Source organism: Mobula hypostoma, chromosome 2 (genome assembly GCF_963921235.1).
Source record: "Mobula hypostoma chromosome 2, sMobHyp1.1, whole genome shotgun sequence".
NCBI classification, from domain to species: domain Eukaryota; kingdom Metazoa; phylum Chordata; class Chondrichthyes; order Myliobatiformes; family Myliobatidae; genus Mobula; species Mobula hypostoma.
Window position 1 is genome coordinate 250498838 of NC_086098.1, and position 25576 is coordinate 250524413.

At 41.2% G+C, this 25576-nt stretch overlaps 1 protein-coding gene across 1 annotated transcript in view; it reads right to left on the reverse strand.

Moving 5' to 3' along the window:
- Window positions 1-25576, reverse strand: part of ctnnbl1 (catenin, beta like 1) — a 271790-nt gene that overhangs the window by 95835 nt on the left and 150379 nt on the right. Inside the window, exons 10-11 of the mRNA XM_063032890.1 lie at window positions 21392-21540; window positions 10991-11172 (exon numbers count right to left, since the gene is read on the reverse strand). Coding sequence (XP_062888960.1) covers window positions 10991-11172; window positions 21392-21540 — 331 coding nt within the window. The remainder of the gene's footprint in view (window positions 1-10990; window positions 11173-21391; window positions 21541-25576) is intronic.

Sequence of the window (25576 nt, forward strand, 5' to 3'; positions counted from 1 at the left end):
GCTGAGACCCTTCGTCAGGACTAACTGAATATAAGGTGTTGTTCCTCCAACCTGAGTGTGGCTTCATCTTTACAGTAGAGGAGGCCGTGGATAGACATATCAGAATGGGAATGGGACGTAGAATTAAAATGTGTGGCCACTGGGAGATCCTGCTTTCTCTTGGGGACAGAGCACAGGTGTTCAGCGAAACGGTCTCCCAGCCTGCGTCGGGTCTCGCCAATATATAGGAGGCCGCATCGGGAGCACCGGACGCAGTATATCAGCCCAGTCGACTCACAGGTGAAGTGATGCCTCACCTGGAAGGACTGTTTGGGGCCCTGAATGGTGGTGAGGGAGGAAGTGTAAGGGCATGTGTAGCACTTGTTCCGCTTACAGGGATAAGTGCCGGGAGGGAGATTGGTGGGAAGGGATGGGGGGATGAATGGACAAGGGAGTCACGTAGGGAGCGATCCCTGAGGAAAGCAGAGAGGGATGGGAGGGAAAGATGTGCTTGGTGGTGAGATCGGAGAATTATACGTTGGACCCGGAGGCTGGTGGGGTGGTAGGTGAGGACAAGGGGAACCCTATTCCTAGTGGGGTGGCAGGAGCATGGGGTGAGAGCAGATGTGCGTGAAATGGGAGAGATGCGTTTGAGAGCAGAGTTGATGGTGGAGGACGGGAAGCCGCTTTCTTTAAAAAAGGAGGACATCTCCTTCGTCCTGGAATGAAAAGCCTCATCCTGAGAGCAGATGCGGCGGAGATGGAGGAAGTGCAAGAAGGGGATGGCATTTTTGCAAGAGACAGGGTGGGAAGAGGAATAGTCCAGGTAGCTGTGAGAGTACGTAGGCTTATAGTAGACATAAAGAGATTCAGTTGTTGTTCAGACCAAATATCAGAATGAGGAAGAAATATAATCTAAGTGACTTTTACTGTGGAATAATTGTTGGTGGCAAAGGGGTGGTTTGAGTATCTCAGAAACTGCTGATCTCCAGGGATTTTCACATACAGCAGTCTCTATGGTGGGAGAAACATAAAACCATCCAGTGAGCACAGTTCTGTTGACAGAAGAGAATGGCCAGACTGGTTCAAGCTGACAGAAAGGTGATGGTAACTTTAATAGCTACACATTATACAGTGGTGCGCAGAAGAGCAACTTGAACGCACAACGTGCTGAACGTTAAAGCCGCTGGGCTCCAGCAGCAGAACACCACAAGCATATACTCAGTGGCACCTTACCAGGTACAGTCTACAGGCACCGTGATGTACCGGTTTCCCATAAAAACTCATTCACTAGCACCTTTCAGAGAAGCAAGTCTACCATGTCAACCCAATCCAGCCTATGTGTCTTTTTAAAAAAATCTTTTTATTAATTATTATTGAAAATCAACAACAGAGAAAAATACATCAAAATAATCAAGACGACATATCCATATGTAGAATAAGAGTTAAACTATCAACCAGGCTGAACAGTATATCAATAATAATCAAAAACAAAGTATTAAAGCTTTTTTTAATGGAAAAAAGAAAGAAAGAAAAAAAGAACCCCAACTAACTAAAACAGGAAAAAAAAATCCTAATAACTAAAAAAAAGGGAAAAAAAAACATTTGGAGCACAACCCCGGAGCTATGCGCCATACAAGCTTCCATAAAAAAAAGACATCAAACTGCCAAGCAAATCCATATACCCAAGCATCAGAAAAGGACCATCTTTATTAACTCAAGTCAAATGATAATAACGGGCAAAAGAACCATAGAACCATAGAAACTACAGCACAGAAACAGGCCCTTTGGCCATTCTTGGCTGTGCCGAACCATTTTCTGCCTAGTCCCACTGACCTGCACACGCACCATATCCCTCCATACACCTCCCATCCATGTATCTGTCCAATTTATTCTTAAATGTTAAAAAAGAACCCGCATTTACCACCTCGTCTGGCAGCTCATTCCATACTCCCACCACTCACTGTGTGAAGAAGCCCCCACTAATGTTCCCTTTAAGCTTTTCCCACCTTACCCTTAACCCATGTCCTCTGGTTTTTTTCTCCCCTTGCCTCAGCGGAAAAAGCCTGCTTGCATTCACTCTATCTATACCCATCATAATTTTATATACCTCTATCAAATCTCCCCTCATTCTTCTACGCTCCAGGGAATAAAGTCCTAACCTATTCAACCTTTCTCTGTAACTGAGTTTCTCAAGTCCTGGCAACATCCTTGTAAACCTTCTCTGCACTCTTTCAACATTATTTATATCCTTCCTGTAATTTGGTGACCAAAACTGAACACAATACTCCAGATTCGGCCTCACCAATGCCTTATACAACCTCATCATAAAATTCCAGCTCTTATACTCAATACTTTGATTAATAAAGGCCAATGTACCAAAAGCTCTCTTTACGAGCCTATCTACCTGTGACGACACTTTTAGGGAATTTTGTATCTGTATTCCCAGATCCCTCTGTTCCACTGCACTCCTCAGTGCCTTACCATTAACCCTGTATGTTCTACGTTGGTTTGTCCTTCCAACGTGCAATACCTCACACTTGTCAGTATTAAACTCCATCTGCCATTTTTCAGCCCATTTTTCCAGCTGGTCCAAGTCCCTCTGCAGGCTCTGAAAACCTTCCTCACTGTCTACTACACCTCCAATCTTTGTATCATCAGCAAACTTGCTGATCCAATTTACCATATTATCATCTAGATCATTGATATAGATGACAAATAACAATGGACCCAGCACTGATCCCTGTGGCACACCACTAGTCACAGGCCTCCGCTCAGAGAAGCAATTCTCTACCACCACTCTCTGGCTTCTTCCATCGAGCCAATGTCTAATCCAATTTACCACCTCTCCATGTATACCTAGCGACTGAATTTTCCTAACTAACCTCCCATGCGGGACCTTGTCAAAGGCCTTACTGAAGTCCATGTAGACAATATCCACTGCCTTCCCTTCATCCACTTTCCTGGTGACCTCCTTGAAAAACTCCAACAGATTGGTCAAACATGACCTACCGCGCACAAAGCCATGTTGACTCTCCCTAATAAGCCCCTGTCTATCCAAATGCTTGTAGATTCTGTCTCTTAGTACTCCCTCCAATAACTTACCTACTACTGACGTTAAACTCACCGGCCTATAATTTCCCGGATTACTTTTTGATCCTTTTTTAAACAATGGAACAACATGAGCCACTCTCCAATCCTCCGGCACTTCACCCGTAGACAGCGACATTTTAAATATTTCTGCCAGGGTACCTGCAATTTCAACACTAGTCTCCTTCAAGGTCCAAAGGAACACTCTGTCAGGTCCCGGGGATTTATCCACTTTAATTTTCCTCAAGACAGCAAGCACCTCCTCCTTTTCAATCTGTACAGTTTCCATGGTCTCACTACTTGATTCCCTCAATTCCATAGATTTCATGCCAGTTTCCTTAGTAAATACAGACGCAAAAAACCTATTTAAGATCTCCCCCATTTCCTTTGGTTCCGCACAAAGCCGACCACTCTGATCTTCAAGAGGACAAATTTTATCCCTTACAATCCTTTTGCTCTTAATATACTTGTAAAAGCTCTTTGGATTATCCTTCACTTTGACTGCCAAGGCAACCTCATGTCTTCTTTTAGCCCTCTTGATTTCTTTCTTAAGTATTTTCTTGCACTTCTTATACTCCTCAAGCACCTGATTTACCCCCTGTTTCCTATACATTTCATACAACTCCCTCTTCTTCTTTATCAGAGTTGCAATATCCCTTGAGAACCAAGGTTCCTTATTCCTATTCAATTTGCCTTTAATCCTGACAGGAACATACAAACTCTGCACTCTCAAAATTTCCCCTTTGAAGGCTTCCCACCTACCAATCACATCTTTGCCAGGGAACAACCTGTCCCAATCCACGCTTTTTAGATCCCTTCTCATTTCTTCAAATTTGGCCTTCTTCCAGTTCAGAACCTCAACCCTAGGACCAGATCTATCCTTGTCCATGATCAAATTGAAACTAATGGTGTTATGATCACTGGAACCAAAGTGCTCCCCTACACAGACTTCTGTCACTTGCCCTAATTCGTTTCCTAACAGGAGATCCAATATTGCATCCCCTCTAGTTGGTCCCTCTATATACTGATTTAGAAAACTTTCCTGTACACATTTTACAAACTCTAAACCATCTAGACCTCTAACAGTATGGGACCCCAGCTTTTCTCGAAGTCAAATCTAGGATCAAGAGTTCGACTTCTAATTTTTTCCAAACTAAGACTAACATCACCTGAGAGAACCACTGTATCAAAGTGGGAGCAGAGGCATCTTTCCATTTTAATAAAATAGCCCTTCTGGCCAATAATGTGACAAATGCAATGACGTATTGGTCAGATATAGAAATACCGTGAATATGTTGAGGAACTATGTGTCTTTAAAGGCTATAAATCCTTAACTGTGTCCCCGAATGGACCAATAAACATTTCTGTTGAAGGGAAATTAAGGGTGGTCAATAAATTCATGTGAAAAAAAAGGTTTATGATTGGAATCAAAATAACAAGAGTAAAGAAAGAATGCAGTATGTCATTTTGCTTACATCTAAAAATCATTCTACTTGTTACTAAGAGAACAACTAAGTAACTGACAGTGCTTTAGCAGATAATTGCATTAAGATTTGATTGCTATATATGATCTAATAAACAAAACGTTTTTGTACAGGATGGAAAGAAATCAATGTTGCCATGGCTATCTGTCAATAAGCTTTATTGGTGGTTTCTTGCCAATGCTGTTTATAATGTGATTTTCTTCAGAGCGTTTTGTTGCAGCCAAATTGAAATTCTCGGTTTATATTTCCAACCATTGTGCACTGCACTTCAATTATTTTAGCTGAAACCCAATGACACGGAACAGTATCAATGAAAGAACAAAGAACAATCCTAGCTATTTTGACAGGATATATTGGGAACTGTTTTTTTAATTGTAAATTTGTAGATTGGTTTTGTGAGCCGTGTTAAGAGAAGAAACACAACTGAAATTCATTTTTCTGGGAAAAATATCAGCTTCCTTTCCAAATTGCACAAAAAATGATGAGGTTAGGAGAACGCTGAATGAAAAAAAAATCTGCTATCTAGAGATTAACTATCTGAGGTAGAAGTTCATATAGATTAGTTTAGGTTTGATTTATTCATCACATGTTTATCGAATATACAGTGAAATGTGCTGCTTGCGATAACAACCAACACAGTCTGAAGATATGCTGGGGGCTGCCCGCAAGAGGCACCATGATTCTGGCATCGGCATATCATACCCACAATTTTAGCTTTGTTCCAAGAGTACAGAGTTAAATAACTTTGTGAAAACTGATATTGAACTAGCAAGTTGTCCCATCCCAAGAATCAATGAGTATTTCTTATAATGTGATAGAGTGCGAGAAAATATGATCAGGAATAGTTCAGCTGACTCTTCAAGCCTTACCCACCATTTTATATGATTATGGTTATTCTGCTGTAGTCCTAAAGTCTCTGTGCTAGTTCCCATAGCCCTTAATTCCCTCATTTTTCAACATTCTATTTCCACTTCAAATATCTCCAGTGATCTAGCTTACAAAAGCCATAAGACTGCAAGATATAGGGGCAGAATTAGGCCATTTGGCCCACTGAGCATGCTCCACCATTCCATCATGGCTGATTTATTATCCCTCTCAAAACCATTCTTCTGCCTTCTCCCTGTAACTTTTGACGCTCTTACTAATTAAGAACCTATCAAACCTCACTTCAGTGACTTGGCCTTCACGATTGCAGGGAGCTTTGAATTTCACAAAGTCAGCACCCCCTGGGTGAAGAAATTCCTCCTCATCTTTGTTCATAAGAACATAAGAAATAGGAGCAGGAGTCGGCCATCTGGCCCGTTGAGCCTGCTCTGCCATTTAATAAGATCATGGCCGATCTGGCCACGGACTCATCTCCACCTACCTGCCTTTTCCCCATAACCCTTAATGCCCTACTATGCAAAAATCTATCCAACCTTGTCTTAAATTTATTGATTGAGGTAGCCTCCACGGCTTCATTGGGCAGAGAATGCCACAAATTCACTACTCTTTGGTAAAAGCATTTCCTCCTCATCTCCAACCTAAATCTACTCCCCCGAATCTTGAAGTTATGCCCCCTAGCTGTAGTCTCACCTACCAGTGGAAACAACATTCCTGCCTCTATCTTATCTATCCCTTTCATAATTTTATATGCTTCTTTAAGATCTCCCCCCATTCTTTTGAATTCCAGCAAGTACAGTCCCAGGCAACTCAATCTCTCCTCATAGTCTAACCCCTTCATCTCTGGAAGTAAGCTGGTAAACCTTCTCTGCACTGCATATCCTTCCTCAAGTAAGGAGACCAGAACTGCACACAGTACTCCAGGTGTGGCCTCACCTGTACCCTGTACAATTGCAGCATAACCTCCCTGCTGTTAAATTTACTCCCTTTAGCAATGAAGGCCAACATTCCATTTGCCTTCTTGATAGCTTTCTGCACCTGCAAACAAACCTTTTGAGATTCATGCACAAGCACCCCGAAGTCCCTCTGCACAGCAGCATGTTGTAATTTTTTACCATTTAAATAATAATCTGCTTTCATTTTCCCTCCCAAAGTGGATAACCTCGCATTTACCAACATTGTACTCCATCTGTCAGACCCTTGCCCACTCACTTAACCTAACTATATCTCTCTGCAAACTCTCCGTACCGGCTGCACAATTTGGTTTTCCACTCAATTTAGTGTCATCAGCAAATTTAGATCAGCAAACTTGGTCCCCCCTTCCAGATAGTTAATGTATATCATGAACAGTTGCAGACATCCCACCTCTCCCAAAAGTTCTGGGAGTCTCCCGCATATTGACAGCGGCTCCCTGATGCCTGCAAATTATAAACAATATCCCAGAAATCGATTTTTTGACAGCGAGGGAGGGAGAGGGGGGAGAGAGGGGGGTAGGGGGAGGGGGAGAGGGGAGAGGAGGAGGGGGAGGGGAAGGGGAGAGGGAGAGGGAGAGTGACAGACGTAGCGAGAGATTGACAGAGAGCATCCTGATTGGTCTCTTTTTGTGCTACGTAGACCTATCAGTTTTCTCTGTGGGCGGGCTTTACAGTCGACCTCTCTCTCTCTCTTTCATTGTCCATCAGTTCAGTTTAGTGTCTTGCAGCGCCATGGCAGAGTGTTCCAAAACAAGAAAATATAAAACGTATTTCACCCCAGACTACATTAAAGTGTACCCTGCCTAATAGGGGTCAAAAATAATGACAGTGTTGCTCGCCGCACTGTTTGCAACAGTGACTTTTTTATTACCCATGGTGGGTTAAGTGACTGTAAAAGACATGTTGAAGTGAGCTTAACAGGTGTCATTCATCCATTAGCATAGCTAACGTTATTTAAACTAGCTGGCTAGCTGCTGAGGAGCTACTCCATTGTTGTCCTACGTGATGAGGCCAAACTCCCTGTAGACTTGCTTAAAGTTGTAATAGAATGCAAAATTAACAAATTCATTGACACAGACTGCTATGAGGTTGAGCCTTCCGGCAAAATGCTCAAATCTGCCAAGCAAACCACATCACAGTACAAGGAAAGTTTGCAAAAGAAATAGAAAAGCTATTTGCATTAGCATTTAGCTATTAGCATTGAGACTGCCAACAAAATACTCAATAAGGTATATATATGTGTGTTTAAATAGTTTCAATATATGATCAAATAAATTTCATAATTAAATGTCCTGTATACATACACCCTTGGAGGTCGACTTGGGGCGGGGGGGAATATAGGGTTGCGGGTGTGGTGGTGCTACCTCCCTGAAATGAGTTTTTGCAGGGTGGGATGTCTGCAGCTGCGGGCCCAGCACTGATCCTTGTGACACACCACTGAGCACTGATTGCCAACCACAGAAACACCCATATATCCCAACTCTGCTTAATATTAGTTAACCAATCCTCTATCCATGCTAATACATCATCCCCAACTCTATGCATCCTTATCTTATGGGTAAGTCATTTATGTGGCGCCTTATTGAACGCCTTCTGGAAATGCAAGTAAATAACATCCATCTGATCCCCTCTATCCACCGTGCTTGTTATATCCTCCAAGAACTCCAGTAAGTTTGTCAAACAGGACCTGCCTTTGCTGAATCCACGCTGTGTCTGGCTGATGGATCCATTTCTTTCCAGATGCTTCACTATTTTTTTTAATGGTAGCTTCAAGCATTTTCTCAACTACTGATGCTAAACTAACTGGCCTATAGTTACCTGTCTTTTACTTCCATCCTTTTTTGAATAGTGGCATGAGATTTGCCGTCTTCCAATCCACTGGGACCTGCTCAGAGTCCAGAGAATTTTGGTAAATTATCTCCAAAGCCTCTACTATAAGTTCTACCATTTCATTCAGTACCCTGGGATGCATTCCATCAGGACCAGGAGACTTACCTATCTTCAGGCCCACAAGTTTGCTCAGCATTACCTCTTTAATGATAACTATTGTATCGAGATCCTCACCTCCCAGACTGGCTCAAGCTGAGAGGAAGGCAACAGTAACATTACAACAGTGGGGTGCAGAAGAGCATCACTGAATACACAACACATCAAACCTTGAAGTGATTGGGCTACAGCAACAAAAGACCATAAACATATACCCAGTGGGCACTTTATTAGGGATAAGAGGTATCTAATAAAGTGGCCAATGAAAGTATATGTACTGATTAGTTCTAGTTTCAAAAGTTTATTGATTATTCTAACTACAATGAATATTTTTTAACACTTTCAAACCAATCTAATATTCAAATCTCGACCTGGCACTGTCATTTTTGACTGGAGTTTCATTTGTTTGCCATTATGTTTCAGATCTTGATGCACTCACAAGAATGCTCTGGTTTTCCAATTCCGTTTCAAAGTGGACAACTTTACACTTTTCCAGATGATGTTCTGTCTGCTTTGTACTTGCATCAACACATAATGCCACCTAGTTCAGCATCATTGGTAAACTGGTATATATTATACAGGTCCACAATCCCTTATCTGAAATCCTTGGGGCCAGTTGCATTTCGGAATTCAGAGTTTTTCGGATTTCAGACCCCCCCCGCCCAACCAAAAAACACATATGCTCAAGTCCCTTATTTAACCTGTCTCAGTGTGGTAGACTTTAGGACCCAGCGGTGCACTAAACCTACGCACATCCTCCCGTATACTTTAAATCATCTCTAGATTACTTATAATACCTAATACAGTGTAGATAGTTGTTATACTGTATTGTTTAGGGAATAATGACAAGAAAATTTTTTATTTCCAACAAAAACATTCAATAAAACATAGAAATATACAGCTTCAAACGAACTGAATCAAACACATGGTGGATGACTTATTGGAATAAACGTAGAACGTCACTGTCACTACAAAACTTCAGTAACTTTTCTTTCTGTTTATTGAAATCATATGCAGTGGTAGTTCCGACACTATTTTCTTCAGTCAAACGCCGCACAGACACACCACAATCAAGCTTCTGCAGTAAGTTCACTTTCTGCGTTATTGTTAATGATAGATGCCTCCTTCTCTTTTTCTCATTGTGCCCCATAGAGGTATCTGCAGCTCTTTCTGACATTTTCACAGTGAAATTAAACACAAAGTCAACAGTGAACACAAAATATCAGCAACAGCAAATGCACGTGTAACCAGTACGAGCGCTGAGCCACAACTGACGTCTAGCGGCCTCTGCTAGTGCTGCCACGTCACACCTGAGTGACGTCAGCTGTTGGCGAGAAAAACCGGTTTTCGGAGCTTTTGGATTTCGGCATTTCCGATAAAGGAATGTGCACCTGTATCTGTTCCAATGTTTGATCTACCTATCATGTTAATTAGAGAACTTCTATCTACCTGATAGAAGTTTATAAGATTATGAGAGACATAGATAAAGCCACCATCTTTTCAGAACAGAATCAAGGTTTAACAGCACTGGCATATGTCCTGAATTTTTTTGTTTTGTGGCAGCAGTACACTGCAATACATAATAATAAAAACCATAAATCATATTAAGTATGTATTAAAAAATATAATTAAGTAGTTTAAAATGAGAAATAGTGAGGTAATGTTCATGGCTTCATTGCCCTTTCAGAAATCTGATGTGGAGGGCAAGAAACTGTTCCTGAATGGTTTCTGTGCTGTAGCTTTTCTATAGTTTCTATATTGGACAGATACATGGATGGGAGGTGTATGGAGGGATATGCTCCGTGTGCAGTTCAGTGGGACTAGGCAGAAAATAGTTCGGCACAGCCAAGAAGGGCCAAAAGGCCTGTTTCTGTGCTGTAGTTTTTTTTATGGTTTCTATGGTTGAGTGTGTGTCTTCAGGATTCTGTACATCCTCTTTGATGGCAGCAATGAGAAGAGAGGATGCCTTAGGTGATGGGGTCCTGAATAATGTTACTCCTTTTTTTCGGTTTTGAAGATATCCTTGATGCTGGGGATGCTAGTGCCAATGATGGAGCTGGCGGATGTACAACTTTCTGCAGCGTTTTCCGATCCTGTGCAGTAGTTCCTCCATACCAGGCAGTGATGCAACCACTTAGAATGTTCTCCACGGTAGATCTACAGAAATTTACGAGTGTCTTTGGTGACATACCAGTTTTCCTCAAACTCCTAAAGAAATATAGCTGGGCCGTGTCTTCTTTGTGATTGTATCAATATGTTGGGCTCAGGATAGATCCTCAGATACGCTGACAGCCAAGAACTTGAAACTGCTCATCCTTTCCATTTCTGATCCCTCAATGAGGATTGCAGGGGTCCCAGAGCAGATCCCTGTAGAACACCGCAAGACACCAACCTCCAGGCAGTAAATGCTCTATCTACAACCATGCTCAAGCCAATTCTAAATATTTTTTGGAAATATTTGAAGCAGTGCTTTCATGAAGAGAAGCTCAAACTGTGCAAGTGTGATTAATGTCAGTGGGTAACTACTCTATCATTATTCAAAAGTCTTTTTCAATTTTACAAAAAATTTTGGTAACATCAAAGAATCCAACTTACCTTCGTGTTCTTTTTCTGTCATTCCAGCTTTCTTCATTTTCTTTGGTGTTTTCATAAAAAGGGGAAATATCGTCCTTAGTCCAAGGATATCTACAAACTTGTGACAGTTATCAGACCCTTCAGGGCCAATCACAGCATGGTCCAACACCTTTAAAGCACTGGCGCGAGACATCTTCTTTTCCCTATGAAACAAATTGTAAAGGTTCGATTAAAACACTAAATCATATGCAGTGATTAAGGAGATTACAGTAAAAATTTTAAGACTTGCTTCAAATCCTACTTATAGTTAAACTTCAGAAATCTGGCACCCTTGGGATGTTGGTAGTCAGAGTCCAGCAGACTTTCTGGGCTACTGGATGTTACTTGTATTCATACACCAAATATTTTTTTTAAGGTATGTTACAGAGTAGGGGAACAAACTTCTCAATGAACCCATTGTTTAAAGGGAGCAGGAAATATATACGTGGTCTGGCTGTGGGCTCTGGATGCAGTCCTGCCTAGCCTCTAACCCTGGCCCCAGCAGCACAATCAGCCCGCAGTTCCAGATCCCTGAAAGTGCCTGTACACACCCATTCACACTTTGAGCCCCCAGCTCTCATTCCAGACTAATTAATGCACCAGGTGCTGATCCGTCACAACATCTGAAAAATCAGGTGCTGGAGTTAGACTGTAACATGAGAATTATTTCTTTATAGGCCACAGCTATTCTTTAAGAACAACTCCATACTTGAGACCGCCAAAATGAAGCAGAAATGTCACTAACGTTTCCATAGGAGACGTGAAATATTCTTGGATGCAAATATAAACCTGTGGGTCCATTTGATTGTGGGCAAGTTGGCATTAAATGAGACTTAAAATACTGTAGATCATGGATTAAAAAAACATTGTTGGAACTCAATGAGTCAGACAACATCCGTGAAGTTAAAGGGATAGCTAACATTATGGATGAGATTCCTCTTTAGGACCATCAAGGTTCCATGTGATTTTCCATTGTAAACTATTTAAACACATTTGCTTTTGCTTAAAGTTTCAAAGAGCACTTTTTCCATTTTTCTTCAATTGTCTGTGAGATTAACTGAAGACAGTGTGGCAGCATAAATTTGATCCAAAATCAAAACAAAACAATTGTCGACCGTCTGTGTTGCTACGGAGTTGTTATTCTTGCGTGGCACACCCACAGCTCCAATGATTACTTCAAAGAGTCAAATTCCTTACTTCAATCTTTGATTAACAATTAGCAAACATACAATTAAGTAATACTGAATGTTATCTTGGCAGTCAGCAAAGTTATGATCTCCGCAGTGGCAAGCTGCAAACTGCCAAGAAGTAAGTATGCATACATAATTTACTCCCGTGGCATTTACCACGTCCCTACTAGTGAACAGTTACCATAATACACATAATAAATGTACAGCACAAAACACATGGCTGGATGGTATATAGATGGTACGAACAAAATAATAGCATGTACCTTCCAAAATGAAATTGTTATGGCCCTTCTCGTCTCTCAAACTAAAAAGAAAAGTGAATTGCTAAGGAAACATTGATCAACCACATACAGTGCCTTGTAAAAGTATCTAACCCCCAACCTTTTGTTCACGTAAATGAGTATTACAACCAGGGATTTTGATCAATTTAACTCTGAATCTTTATTTGTGTATCACATGCTCCTTTTATCACAGTAGAGCCCTAAAATAGGGAAAATTGTAAAGCATGAAAAACCAAACATTCAAAAAAAATGAACTGCCTGCAGTTCAAACAGTTTCATCACCCTTCGTTCAGTACTTAGTTGAACCACCCCTCACAGCTATTACAGCCAGTAGTCTTTTTGAATAAGTTTGCACAACGCGATGGAGCAAGATTTACCCATTCTTCTTCGCAAAATTTCTGAAGCTGTGGCAGGTTAGTCGGGAAACAAGCTAAAGGTCCTGCCAGAGATGTTCAATCAGGACTTTGACAGGACCACTCAAAGACATCAATTTCCTTCACTTGAAGCCACTCCATAGCTGCTCTGGCAGAGTGCCTGGGCTGTTGTCCTGCTGAAAGACGAACTTCCTCCCCTGTTTAAGCTTTCTGGCAGAGGTTAGCAGGTCTTTATCCAGGACCTCTCCTTATTTGGCAGCATTCACCGTTACATCAATCCTGACCAGATTTTTAGTAAATTGTTGACAGGTTTTGGAATGTTTCTTTTGATTTGACATGATGCACAATGTTTTTCAGATTAGCTCAAAAGTCCTACTTCAATATATTTTAAATTTAGAAAGTGAGACAGTAAAATGTTAAATAGTTGTGGAGGCTGGATACTTTTTCAAGGTACTGTAACATCCCAAAAGAGCTGCGAATAAGCAGCTAATTAGGTATACAGGGAAAGTGACTCATTAGCAGCAGACTTCATGGCCTTATTGAGAACATGATTCTCTTGTGTGACATAACCAGAGGCAAAGGCAAGCAATTTGAGAAGGAAGCAACACAGAATAAGGATAGTTAGACATTTTCAGCTGACAAGGAAATTTTTGTCACAGATATTTTGTTTTTCTTTTAAAGAGATCACCTTATCTCAATTGCTGCTTGAATCTTGATACTAAAAAGTCCTGTTTTCAGCTTCCATTATTGGTGTCCATCTTTACAAGTCTTCCCTTAGATACTTCTCTCTCGTTAACAAGGACCAATGCTTGCACGTTTTATCCACAGTGTGGACCCACTTGCACCATAAATGGTTTGAAGTGCCTGCCCACTCCCTTTTCTTAAAGGCTTCATATTAAAAACAAAGGAGTCAATATTAAATGCTCAACTGAACTATGGCGAATATTAATCCCTCAACTGACATGTGTGAAATCTTATCTGGTCATCATTTTATTGCTGTTTGTGATATTATTCTGGTTGCCTTATGCTCTCAATATATATCAACAACAATTTAAGACTTTATCTTGGGATATGAAACACAGAATAGCGCAGCATCCTACAGACCATACAGCCCACAATGTTGTGCTGGCCATTTAACCTAATCCATGATCATTCTAACCCTGCTCTCCAACATATCCCTCCATTTTCTTCCATCCAATTTGCCTAAGAGACTCTTAAATGTCCCTAATATATCAGCCTCTACCACCACCAGGAGAGAAGGATATGTGGCAGTGTGCTCCATGCACTGATCACTCTGTGTTAAAATCTATTTCTGATATCCCCCTATACCTTCCTCCAATTACCTTAAAATTATGCCCTCTTATATTGGCCTTTGCCGACCTGAGAAAAAGGTGCATCCATCCACTCGATTTACACCTATTATCACTTTATACAGCTTTCATCCCCTTTGCTCCAAAGAGAGTAGGCCTGGCTCACTCAATCTTTCCTCATAAGGCATGCTCTCTCATACAGAAAGAATCCTTGTAAATCTCTGTACTCTCTCTAAAACTTCCAATAACGAGGTGACCAGAATTGAATACAATACTCCAAGTGTCGTCTAACCATAGTTTTATAAAACTGCAACATCATGTTGTGGCTTTTGAGCTCAATCCAATTAATAAAGGCCAACACACCACACCTTCTTAAACATCACCTATCAACTTGCGTGGCAAATTTGAGGGATCTATAGACATGGACCCAAAGTTCCCTCTGGTTCTGCACACTGCTAAAAATCCTGCCACTAACCTTGTATTCTGCCTTTTAAGTTCCACCTTCCAAAGTTAATCAATTCACACTTTTTTTGGATTGAACTCTATTTGCCATTTCTCAGCTGAGGTCTGCATCCTATTAATGTCCTGTTGTAACCTATAACAACATTCTACGCTAACTACAATAACACCAACCTTGACGTCATCTATAAATTTACTAACCCACCCTTCCAATTCATTGTCCAAACCATTTACAGAATTTACAGAACTCCGTTCTAAATTGTCTACCCCTTATTCTTAAACTGTGGCCTCTGGTTCTGGACTCCCCCAACATTGCGAACATGTTTCCTGCCTCTAGCGTGTCCAATCCCTTAATAATCTTATATGTTTCAATCAGATCCCCTCTCATCCTTCTAAATTCCAGTGTATACAAGCCCAGTCGCTCCAATCTTTCAACATATGACATTCCTGCCATCCCTGGAATTAACCCAGTGAACCTACGCTGCACTCCCTCCATAGCAAGAATGTCCTTCCTCAAATTTGGAGACCAAAACTGCATACAAAACTTCAGGTGGGGTCTCACCAGGGCCTTGTACAACTGCAGAAGGACCTATTTGCTCCTATACTCAACTCCCCTTGTTATGAAGGGCAACATGCCATTAGCTTTCTTCACTTCCTGCTGTACCTGTATGCTTACTTTCAGTGACTGATGAACAAGGACACCTAGATCTCGTTGTACTTCCCCTTTTCCTAACTTGACACCATTCAGATAGTAACCTGCCTTCCTCTTCTTGCCACCAAAGCGAATAACCTCACATTTATCCACATTAAACTGCATCTGCCATGCATCTGCCCACTCACCCAACCTGTCCAAGTCACCCTGCATTCTCATAACATCCTCCTCACATTTCACACTGAAACCAGCTTTGTGTCATCTGCAAATTTGTTAATGTTACTTTTAATCCCTTCATCTAAATCATTAATGTATACTGTAAATAGCTGTGGTCCCAGCACTGAGCCTTGCGGTAACCCACTAGTCACTGCCTGCCATTGTGAAAAGGACCCGTTAATCCCTACTCTTCGTTTCCTGTCTGCCAACCAATTTTCTATCCATGTCAGTACCCCACCCCCAATATCACGTGCTCTAATTTTACATAGAAACATAGAAAATAAGTGCAGGAGTAGGCCATTCAGCCCTTCGAGCCTGCACCGCCATTCAGCATGATCATGGCTGATCATCCAACTCAGAACCCTGTACCAGCCTTCCCTCCATACCCCCTGATCCCTTTAGCCACAAGGGCCATACCTAACTCCCTCAGGAGTTAGGTATCCAGGCTACTATTTGGGGGCCTGTAGATAACTCCCATTAGGGTCCTTTTGCCCTTACAGTTTCTCAGTACTATCCATACTGACTCTACATCTCCTGATTCTATGTCCCCTCTCACAAGGGACTGAATTTCATTCCTCACCAACAGAGCCAACCCACCCCCTCTGCCAACCTGTCTGTCCTTTCGATAGGATGTATACCCTTGAATATTCATTTCCCAGCCCTGGTCCTCTTGCAGCCATGTCTCTGTTATTCCCACAACATCATACTTGCCAGTTTCCAACTGAGCCTCAAGCTCATCCACTTTATTTCTTATACTCCATGCATTCATATATAACACTTTTAATCCATTTAAAGTAATACTTTTACTCCCCTCACCTTTCACATCGATTCCTATTGCATTTGGCCATACTCCCTTCCTGAGCTCTCTGCCCCATTAATTCTGTTGTCTTCCTCAATTTTTCTTATTCTCTCTTTCCCTTTAACTCCATCCTTATATTTCCAGTTCGTCCCCTCCCCCGCACTACTTAGTTTAAACACACCTGTGTAGCAGTGGCAAACCTGCCTACCAGAATGCTGTTAACATGCAACCCGTCCCTTCTGTACAATTCAACCTTACCCCAAAACAGATCCCAGTGGTCCAAGAATCTAAATCCCTGCCTCCCGCACCAGCTCCTCAGCCACACATTCAGATCCCCTATCTCCCTGTTCTTGCCCTCACCAGCACGGGGAACTGGAAGCAAACCGGAGATAACCACCCTGGAGGTCCTGCTTTTCAGCCTTCTTCCGAGTTCTCTGAAGTCACGCTGCAGAATTTCTTTCCTCTTCCTCCCGACGTCATTTGTGCCGACATGCACCACCACTTCCAGACGTTCACCTTCACTCTTGAGGATGCCCTGCAATCGGTCTGTGACGTCCTGGATCCTGGCACCAGGGAGGCAACACACCGTCCTTAAATCCCACCTGTTGCCGCAGAAACCCCTTTCTGTACCTCTCACTATGGAGTCCCCTCCTACCACAGCTCTGCCTGACTTCTGTCTCCTCAGCTTTGTTTCAGCGCCAATTTTTGACTCGCAGACCTGTCCGCCTCTCAGACTGGCAATGTCTTCTGTCTCGACAGCTTCCAAGAGGGTGAACCTGTTTTCAAGAGGTACATCCCCCGGGGTCTCCTGTACTCCAAGCATCCATCCCTTCCTCATCGTCGCCCCGCCCCCTTTCTCTCTTCCGATATCTTTGGTGTAACGATCTTGCTGTAGGCCCTGTCCAGAAAACTCTTTGTTTCCCGGATGAACCTGAGGTCATCCAGTTGCCTCTCCACTGCTTCAACACAGTCCTTCAGGAGCTGAACCTGGACACACTTTCCACATTTGTAGCAGCCAGAGGCACCATCAACATCCCCGACCTCCCACCTTTCTTGCCACACAGCTGGAATATTCTTTTATATAATGTTAATTTAAAGAGATGTGCAGTTTTCAGGCCACATAAAAAATTCCCACTCAGAGCAATGGTTGGTCTGAACAGTTATTAAAAAAGAAATTAGAAGGAACATTGAACATCATTATGCTTGGAATATGAGAGCATTTCTTCAGACTTTCGAATTATAATGAAACAGTATCAACAGGAATTATGATTTGCTAAATTATGAGTCATTAAACCATACAAGGCTTTATAATCTTTATAAATAAAACTGTCCAGGTAATTCATGTTTACACAAAAATCTCATTTTAAAAAACTGTTGGACCATTAAAGTGTGTTTTTGATTCATAATGCCTTTAAAGCCCTTGTGTTAATAACACTGATGCCCTTAGTGTATGGAAATCAATGGATAATGCACTAACAACAATGACTAATACCTGTTATTTTGTTTCTCAGAGGCAGCAGTGCAAGTATCAGCCCGTTTTGTCTGCACAATCCCCGAGTAAAACTATGAGTAATCCATTAGTATATAAATAATCAGCTGAGTGTTTCACTGCAGATCACTTTCAGATGAACAAAATCTACACTCGTTATGAATTTTACAACTAACACTTATTGAATAAAAATTAGGTTCAGAAATCAATGAGACATCGAATTGCCTTCTCTGCTGTTGACAGTTTTAGTAATATTTGCCTCGTTGTCTCCAATGTACTAGCCAGTCGATTCCAGTTCTATGGAGCAAAGCATGCCTGACTGACTGTTGTTAACATTTAGCTTTTTAGAAATCAATACACTTATTGCATTGTTCCCTACTGATTTGGGAAATATTTATTCTTTAAACTTCAAATGAGTTACTTCTATAAGTAGCATGATTGAACTGTCTACCTTTATTCTTGTAAGGAAAATACATTTCGGCAACTCCAAAGACATGGTATTGCATCTTCTTCTTATAATGCACAAGGATAACAATTCAATTTCTCAAATAATTGGAGTGGTAAACAAATGGTTAACACTCCTTCACCTTAAACAACAACTAACAAGCAAATAAACAGTGAGTTCAGAATTATTAAAAATCTGAAGATACTAGAAACCTTAAATTAAAAAAAAAATACTAAGAACACATCAGGTCAGAAAATATCCATAGAAAAAGAATTATTGCTTTTGTTGGAAACTCTATGCAAGAACATGTCTGGACTAAAACATTATTAGTATTATTTGTATGGTTGAGTTCACTAGGGAACAGCAGTTCTAGATTTGTTGTGATGTAATGATCCAGATTTGATTTGGGAGCTGAGGGTAAAGGAACCCTTCGGAGGCAGTGACCATAATATGATAAATTCACTGCACAGCTTGAAAAAGAGAAGCTAAAATCAGGTGTTATCAGTATTATATTGGAGCAAAGAAAATCTGGGTAGTGGGGAGGAGATACATCTCTACCAAACAAAGGATAAGGCCCTCCTTCCCTCTGCCACGTGTTGGGCACATGGCCAAGTGGTTAAGGCATTCGTCTAGTGATCTCAAGGTCGCTGGTTTGAGCCTCAGCTGTGGCAGCGTGTTTGTGTCCGTGAGCAAGGCACTTAGTCACACATTGCTCTAGTGTCTGTGCGAGGAGTGGTGCCCCACACAGACTTCCAATCTGTACCTTGTAAGGCATAAAAATGCCCGACACAGGCCTCTCATGGTCTGAGTCGATGTTCCCTCTCTCCTCCCTCTGCCAGCCTGCAGGTCACCCTAGGACAAGCTGTCGCACCTGCCTAGCCCAGGGTCACATGAAGCCATGGGAGCAGGTGGTGGATGATCATCTGAGCACCTAGTGTACATCAAAAGTCATGGTGATGTGTCCATTGATGCTAGGCAGACAATTTCTGAAGAAAAAAACATAAAAACAAAGAAAACATAGAAAACCTACAGCACAATACAGGTCCTTCGGCCCACAAAGTTGGGCCGAACATGTCCCTACCATCGAAATTACTAGGCTTACCTATAGCCCACTAGTTTTCTAAGCTCCATGTACCTATCCAAAAGTCTCTTAAAAGACCCTATCGTATCTGCCTCCACCACCGTTGCTGGCAGCCCATTCCACGCACTCACCGCACTCTGAGTAAAAAAAACTTACCCCTGACATCTCCTCTGTACCTACTCTCCAGCACCTTAAACCTGTGTCCTCTTGTGGCAACCATTTCAGCCCTGGGAAAATTGATAATGAATATTGAGAATATAGATAATGGGATGGGTCACCCATCTTGTAAAGACTTTGCCTAGAAAAAGGCAATGGCAAACCACTTCAGGAAAAAAATTTGCCAAGAACAATCATGGTCATGGAAAGACCATGATTGTCCACACTATACGACATGGCGCATAATGAACGAATGACAGAGAATTACAGAGGCATGAGACAGAACTGGCCAAAGATGTTTGGAAGGGGACACTAGTGAGGATGATGGAAAAACAGCAATGGCTGGAGTTCCTGGGAGCAATTTGGAAGGTGCAGGAAGAAAAACATCCGAGAGATGAAGAGGTATTCTAAAGGGAGGATGAGTTAACCGTGGCTGACAAGGAAAATCAAAAACAGCATTAAAGCAAAAGCGACAGCGTATAATATAACAAAATTTAGTAGGAAGCTAGAGGATTGAGAAGCTTTTAAAAACCAACAGAAGGCAACTAAAAAGGCCATAAAGAGAGAAGAGGTGAAATATGAAAGCCATAAGCAGTTTTGGGCATTGTATCTAAGAAAAGATATGCATTGGAGAGGGCCCAGATGAGGTTCAGGAGAACGATCTCTGAAATGAAAGGGTTAGCATATGAGGAGCATTTGATGGCTCTGGGCCTGTACTCGCTGAAGTTCAGAAGGATGAGGAGGATATCTTATTGAAATCTATTACATATTGAGAGGCCTTGATAGAGGATGTGGAGAAAATCGACTCAGAATAATGAAACATAGAAATCTACAGCACACTACAGGCCTACGGCCCACAATGTTGTGCCAACAATGTAACCTACTCAAGAAACTGCCTAGAGTTATCCTACTGCATAGCCTTCTATTTTCCTAAGCTCCATGTACCTATCCAAGAGTCTCTTAAAAGACCCTATTGTATCCGCCTCCACCACCATCGCCGGCAGTGCATTCCACACACTCACCATGCTCTGTGTGAAAAACTTACCCCTGGCATCCCCTCTGTACCTAGAGGCATATCTATTTAGAATAGAGATGAGGAAAATCTTCTTCAGTCAGAGGGTGATGAATCTGTGAAATTCATTGCCATAGACGTCTGTGAAGGCCAAGTCATTGGGTATATTTAAGGTGGAGACTGATAGGTTCTTGATTAATCAGGGTATCATAGATTATGGGGAGAAGGCAGGAGAATGCAGTTGTGAGGGATAATAAATCAGCCATGATGGAATGACAGAGCAGACAATGGGCCAAATGGCCTAATTCTGCTCCTATGTTTTATGAACTTATTTTGATTTGTAGTTTGTCTTCTTTTACATATTGGTTTTTTGTTAGTCTCCACTTGTCTATGTATAGCTTGCTGTCAAGTTATACTGCATTTCATTTTTCCTGTAAATGCCTGCAAGAGAAAGAATCTCAAAGTAGCACATGGTAACATACACACACTTCGATATTACACTTACTTTGAACTTGAACTCTAAACTCTACTTCTTTATCTAAAAATGCTGCCTGACCTGCTGAGTGATTCAAGCACTAAGCTAGTCAAACCCATATTTGGGTCTTGATGAAGAGTCTGAGTTCTAACATTGTCCTGTTTTTCCCCTTTGCAAAGTTGCTGCCTAATCTGCTGAGTTCCTCCAGCATTCTGTATGTGTTACTCTGGGTCTCCAACTATTGCAGCATCTCTTGTGCCCATATTTGGGCTTCAAGCATAAGTTCTGATATTAGGAATAACAGGGAAATTCAAAATAAATCAATATTAGTATATAATTATTCTAGCTAAATATTGCTGAAACCGCATCAAGAATCACTTCTGTGTAAGCCCAGTTATTAGAATTTTTTTTTGCTGTGGATGGAAGTGTTGAAAGTTTCATTACCTGAGCATTAGGTTCATAAGCTGGAGCCCTTCCCCTTTCAGGAAACGATCCCTATTGGAGCTCAACATCAAACACGAGCAAAGACTATCGAACAGGTTCTCCATCATCTCAAGCTCCTCGTTTGTACTGGGATTATGACGTTTGAATAACTAAAAGTAAAGCATAATTGTACCTGAATTAGGACAATGTCAAACAGAAGAAATTCTGCAGATGCTGGAAATCCAAAACAACATACACAAAATGCTGGAGGAATTCAGCAGGTCAGGCAGCATCCATGGTAATGAATAAACAGTTGATATCTCAGGTGGATACCCTTCCTCAGGACTGAAAAGGAAGGGAGAAGGTACAAGAATAAAAAGGTGGAAGGAAGTGGAAGAAGGTGAAGCCAGGTGGGTGGGAAAGGTAAAGGCCTGGAGAGGAAGGAATTTGATTGGAGAACATAGGAGAAAGGGAAGGGGGAGGGGCACCAGGAGGAGGTGATAGGCAGATGAGAAGAGGTGAAAGGTCAGAGTGGGGAATAGAAGATAAGGGGAGGGGGAAAGTTTTTTTTATTAGAAGGAGAAATTGATATTCATACCAATTAAGTTGGAGCTACCCAGATACAATATAAAGTGTTGCTCTGCCACCCTGAGGGTGGCCTCTTCGTGGCTCAAAAGGAGGCCACAGACCAACACATTGGAATGGGAATGGCAATCAGAATTAAAAAGTTTGGCCACCGGGATGTTTTGCTTTTGGCGGATGAAGCTGAGGTGCTCGACAATGTTAAAGCACATCAGTTGAGAATTTAAATTAAGTCAAAGACTTTTCTTATTAGGAAAATATTGAAAAAAATGAATGCTTGGAATGTAACAACACAAAATGACTGAAAAAACATGAATTGTTATAATGTTTTACTCACCTATAAAATGTTACAAAGTTCTTCACCAATAATTACTATTTAAACAGCCATGGTTTGTGAGCAAAAATGGTGGCCAGTATATAGAAATAAGAATCCACTATACCACAATGAACAAAATGAAGAGTCTAATTATTGTAGCACGGATTTGTAGGGTGTTTGGGAAACTCCTCTGTTCTTCCTTAAATTATACCATGACACTTTTTTACATTTCACCTGTGCTAATAGATGATTCTCAATCTGAAGATGCTTATTTGCAGCATTGTAGAGCTCCTCCAGTCGATTTTTCGTCAGCCTGGCAATGGCAATGGCTGACTGTACAACTAATAGTTCCAAATAAGTGCTTCTGACTCAAAACTAGAGTTCTACCAGTGACTGCGGCTAATGCTGAATAAGTGTACGATAATACAGGAACAATGTAACAAATAAAAAAAATCTATTTGCTGCCAAAAGCTCATCATATTTTCAGGGGGGTGTTTGATCTGTCCACTGTGGAATAGATGAACATTTCTGGTCAAAAGGAGTGTGGAAGGACACTCCTGCTGACAGAGGAACCTCTTCCTATTACATGCTAGGAGGACTGCTCATATTGCATTGAACATGATTCATTGAGTCTCATACATTCAGAAGGTTAGTTACATTAACATTCTAGGAAGGTTTAAAAAAATCAAGGAACCTTACGAAACCAAGACAATTTGACCTGTTGCAGCAGTGCCATATCTTTGATTGACCTGTCAGTGTAGAACTCTGATATGTCTCCAGGTCTCAAAATTTGGCATGTCTGTAAATGAGCTGCAAGCACTAACAATTTTTGATTTTAAATTTAGTCTTATTCTGTTACTACCTAAAATTTAGTTCGAATATCATAATCCTGGTGATTTCTCCTCCATCACCTAAACCTTTATTATTGCCACAGTCGTCCAATAGTAATTTCACTCTAGTTTCTTCTAAGAAAATTAAGAATATAAAAATAAGCTTTGCGGCTCGTTTCTTGGATGACAGCCATCACTTAGTTAATGAATGTACTCAAGGATGCATACAGAATTTTATAAGGCAAATATCCCTTATTTGTTCAATCAATACCTTGTTAATAAAAAGAAATGTTACTTTTGTTTGAAAGCAAAGGTGACATGGCTGCACAACACTATGTCTGAAAAGCACTAAGCTTATTTGTTAATTACGATCCAAAAACTTTCTTCCTCCTTATTACAAAAGGTTTAACTTGCTTGCTTGCTTTGGATAATGCCTTTGTTCCCTCTCCCTTCTATCCCAAACTATACACTTACTAGGTACAAGAGTGGAATCTAGTGTGGGTGGTCTTGTGCTGCTGCTGTAGCCACCCACTATGTATTCAGAGTAGACCTTTGGCACACCACTCTTGTAACTCATGGTTATTTGAGTTACCGTTGCCTTCCTGTCAGCTTGAACCAGCATGGACAGTCTGCCCTGACCTCTCTCATTAACAAGATGTTTTTGTCCATAGAACTGCCACTCACTGGATGTTTTCTGTTTCTCACACTATTCTCTGTAAGCTCTGGGAAAATCCTAGATCAGCAGTTTCTGAGATACCCAGATTGTTAGTCTGGCACCAACAATCATTCCATAGTCAAAGTCCTTTGGATCAAATTTCTTCCCCATTCTGATGTTTGATCTGAACAACAACTGATCCTCTGAACCATGTCTGCATGCTTTTATGCATTGAGTTGCTGCCGTGTTGATTGACTGATTGGATATTTCTATTAACAAACAGGTGTACCTAATAAAATGGCTATTGATTCCATGACTATTTATTTGAGCAAAGGGTATGCTTTGCTTCCAGCAGCTCTAATCTTTATTCTCCCTGTATTTTGTAAGTCATTTCTTCTCTTCTCCATCCCTTTTAAAATAATTATTCTATGACGGTATCAGAACTATCACAATTTTTATGAAGTTGTTGCCTCCAGCTCTTATAACATCTTTATCTCAAAAGTTCTTCATTTGCCATGCAGTTGTTGTGAAGGTATTTTTTGAGATATATTTACACTCGATTATTCACACTGGGGTACTTGGATGAAGCTACTCTGTCCCACCTCCTGACCCATCATTAGGATATATAGCCTTCATCCAGCATTGAGCATCCATTCTTAATCACCGTACATGAAGAGCTTTGGGATGTATAAATTTTAAAAGCCTGCTGCAAACACAATATTAGACATTATATAACATTTTTCCGGATTATGCTTAGCACCTCAGTCTCTAACCAACCAATTTACTGATAGGAAAAACTTTGCAGAGTTAGTACTGTGGCAATGTCATAATTAAAAGGTGGGACCAATAAGCCTGAAACTGTTTCTTGAACTCGGTAGTATCTCTTCAGTCAAGAAAAAGAGATTTAAAGATTAGCAACACAACAAATAGCTGGAGGAACTCGGCATCTATGGAAAAAAGTACAGTCGACATTTCGGCCGAAACTCTTTGGCAGGACTTTTATTTGCCACATGTACATCACTTGTGTCAATATCCAATACAGCCCAAAGGTATGCGAGGTAGCTCTCAAGTGTCACCACAATTCTGGTGCCAACATAGTATGCCCACAACCCAATAACCCTAATCCATATGTCTTTTGGAATGGGAGAGGAAACCGGAGCATCCAGAATGGTCACAAGGAGAACAAACAAACTCCTTATAGACAGTAGCGGGAATTGAACCCCAATCTTCCACTGTCACTGTGGTGTAATAATGCTATGCAAACCTTACGCTACTCTGCTGCCCCATTTAACGTAATATTAGAATCCGAATCAGGTTTAGCACCACTGGCATCATTGTGAAATACTGTATGTTGTTTGACAGTGGAAGTACATTGCAATACACAATAAAAAACTACAAAGAAATTTTATATTTTACAAAATTTTATATATACTAAATTAAATTAGTAATGCAAAAAAAGAGCAAAAAAAAGTGAGGTAGTGTACATGGGTTCATTGTCCATTAAGAAATCTGATGGCAGTGGGGAAGAAGCTGTTCCTGAAACATTGAGTGTTGTGTGTCTTCAGGCTCCTGTATCTTCTCCTTGATGGTAGCAATGAGAAGAGGACATGTCCTGGGCGATGAGGGTCATTATTGATGGATGCTGCCTTTTTGAGGCTAGTGCCCACGATGCAGAGGGATAATATTTAACATAATATGCTACATTACCAAAGATACATGATGTTAACCCAGTGGGGGCAGTTATGTGTCCTAAGGTGGCGTTAGAGGAAGTAGAAGTTGTTGGATTTAAGTTCTTTGTGGGGGGGGGGCGGGTAAGCGACACT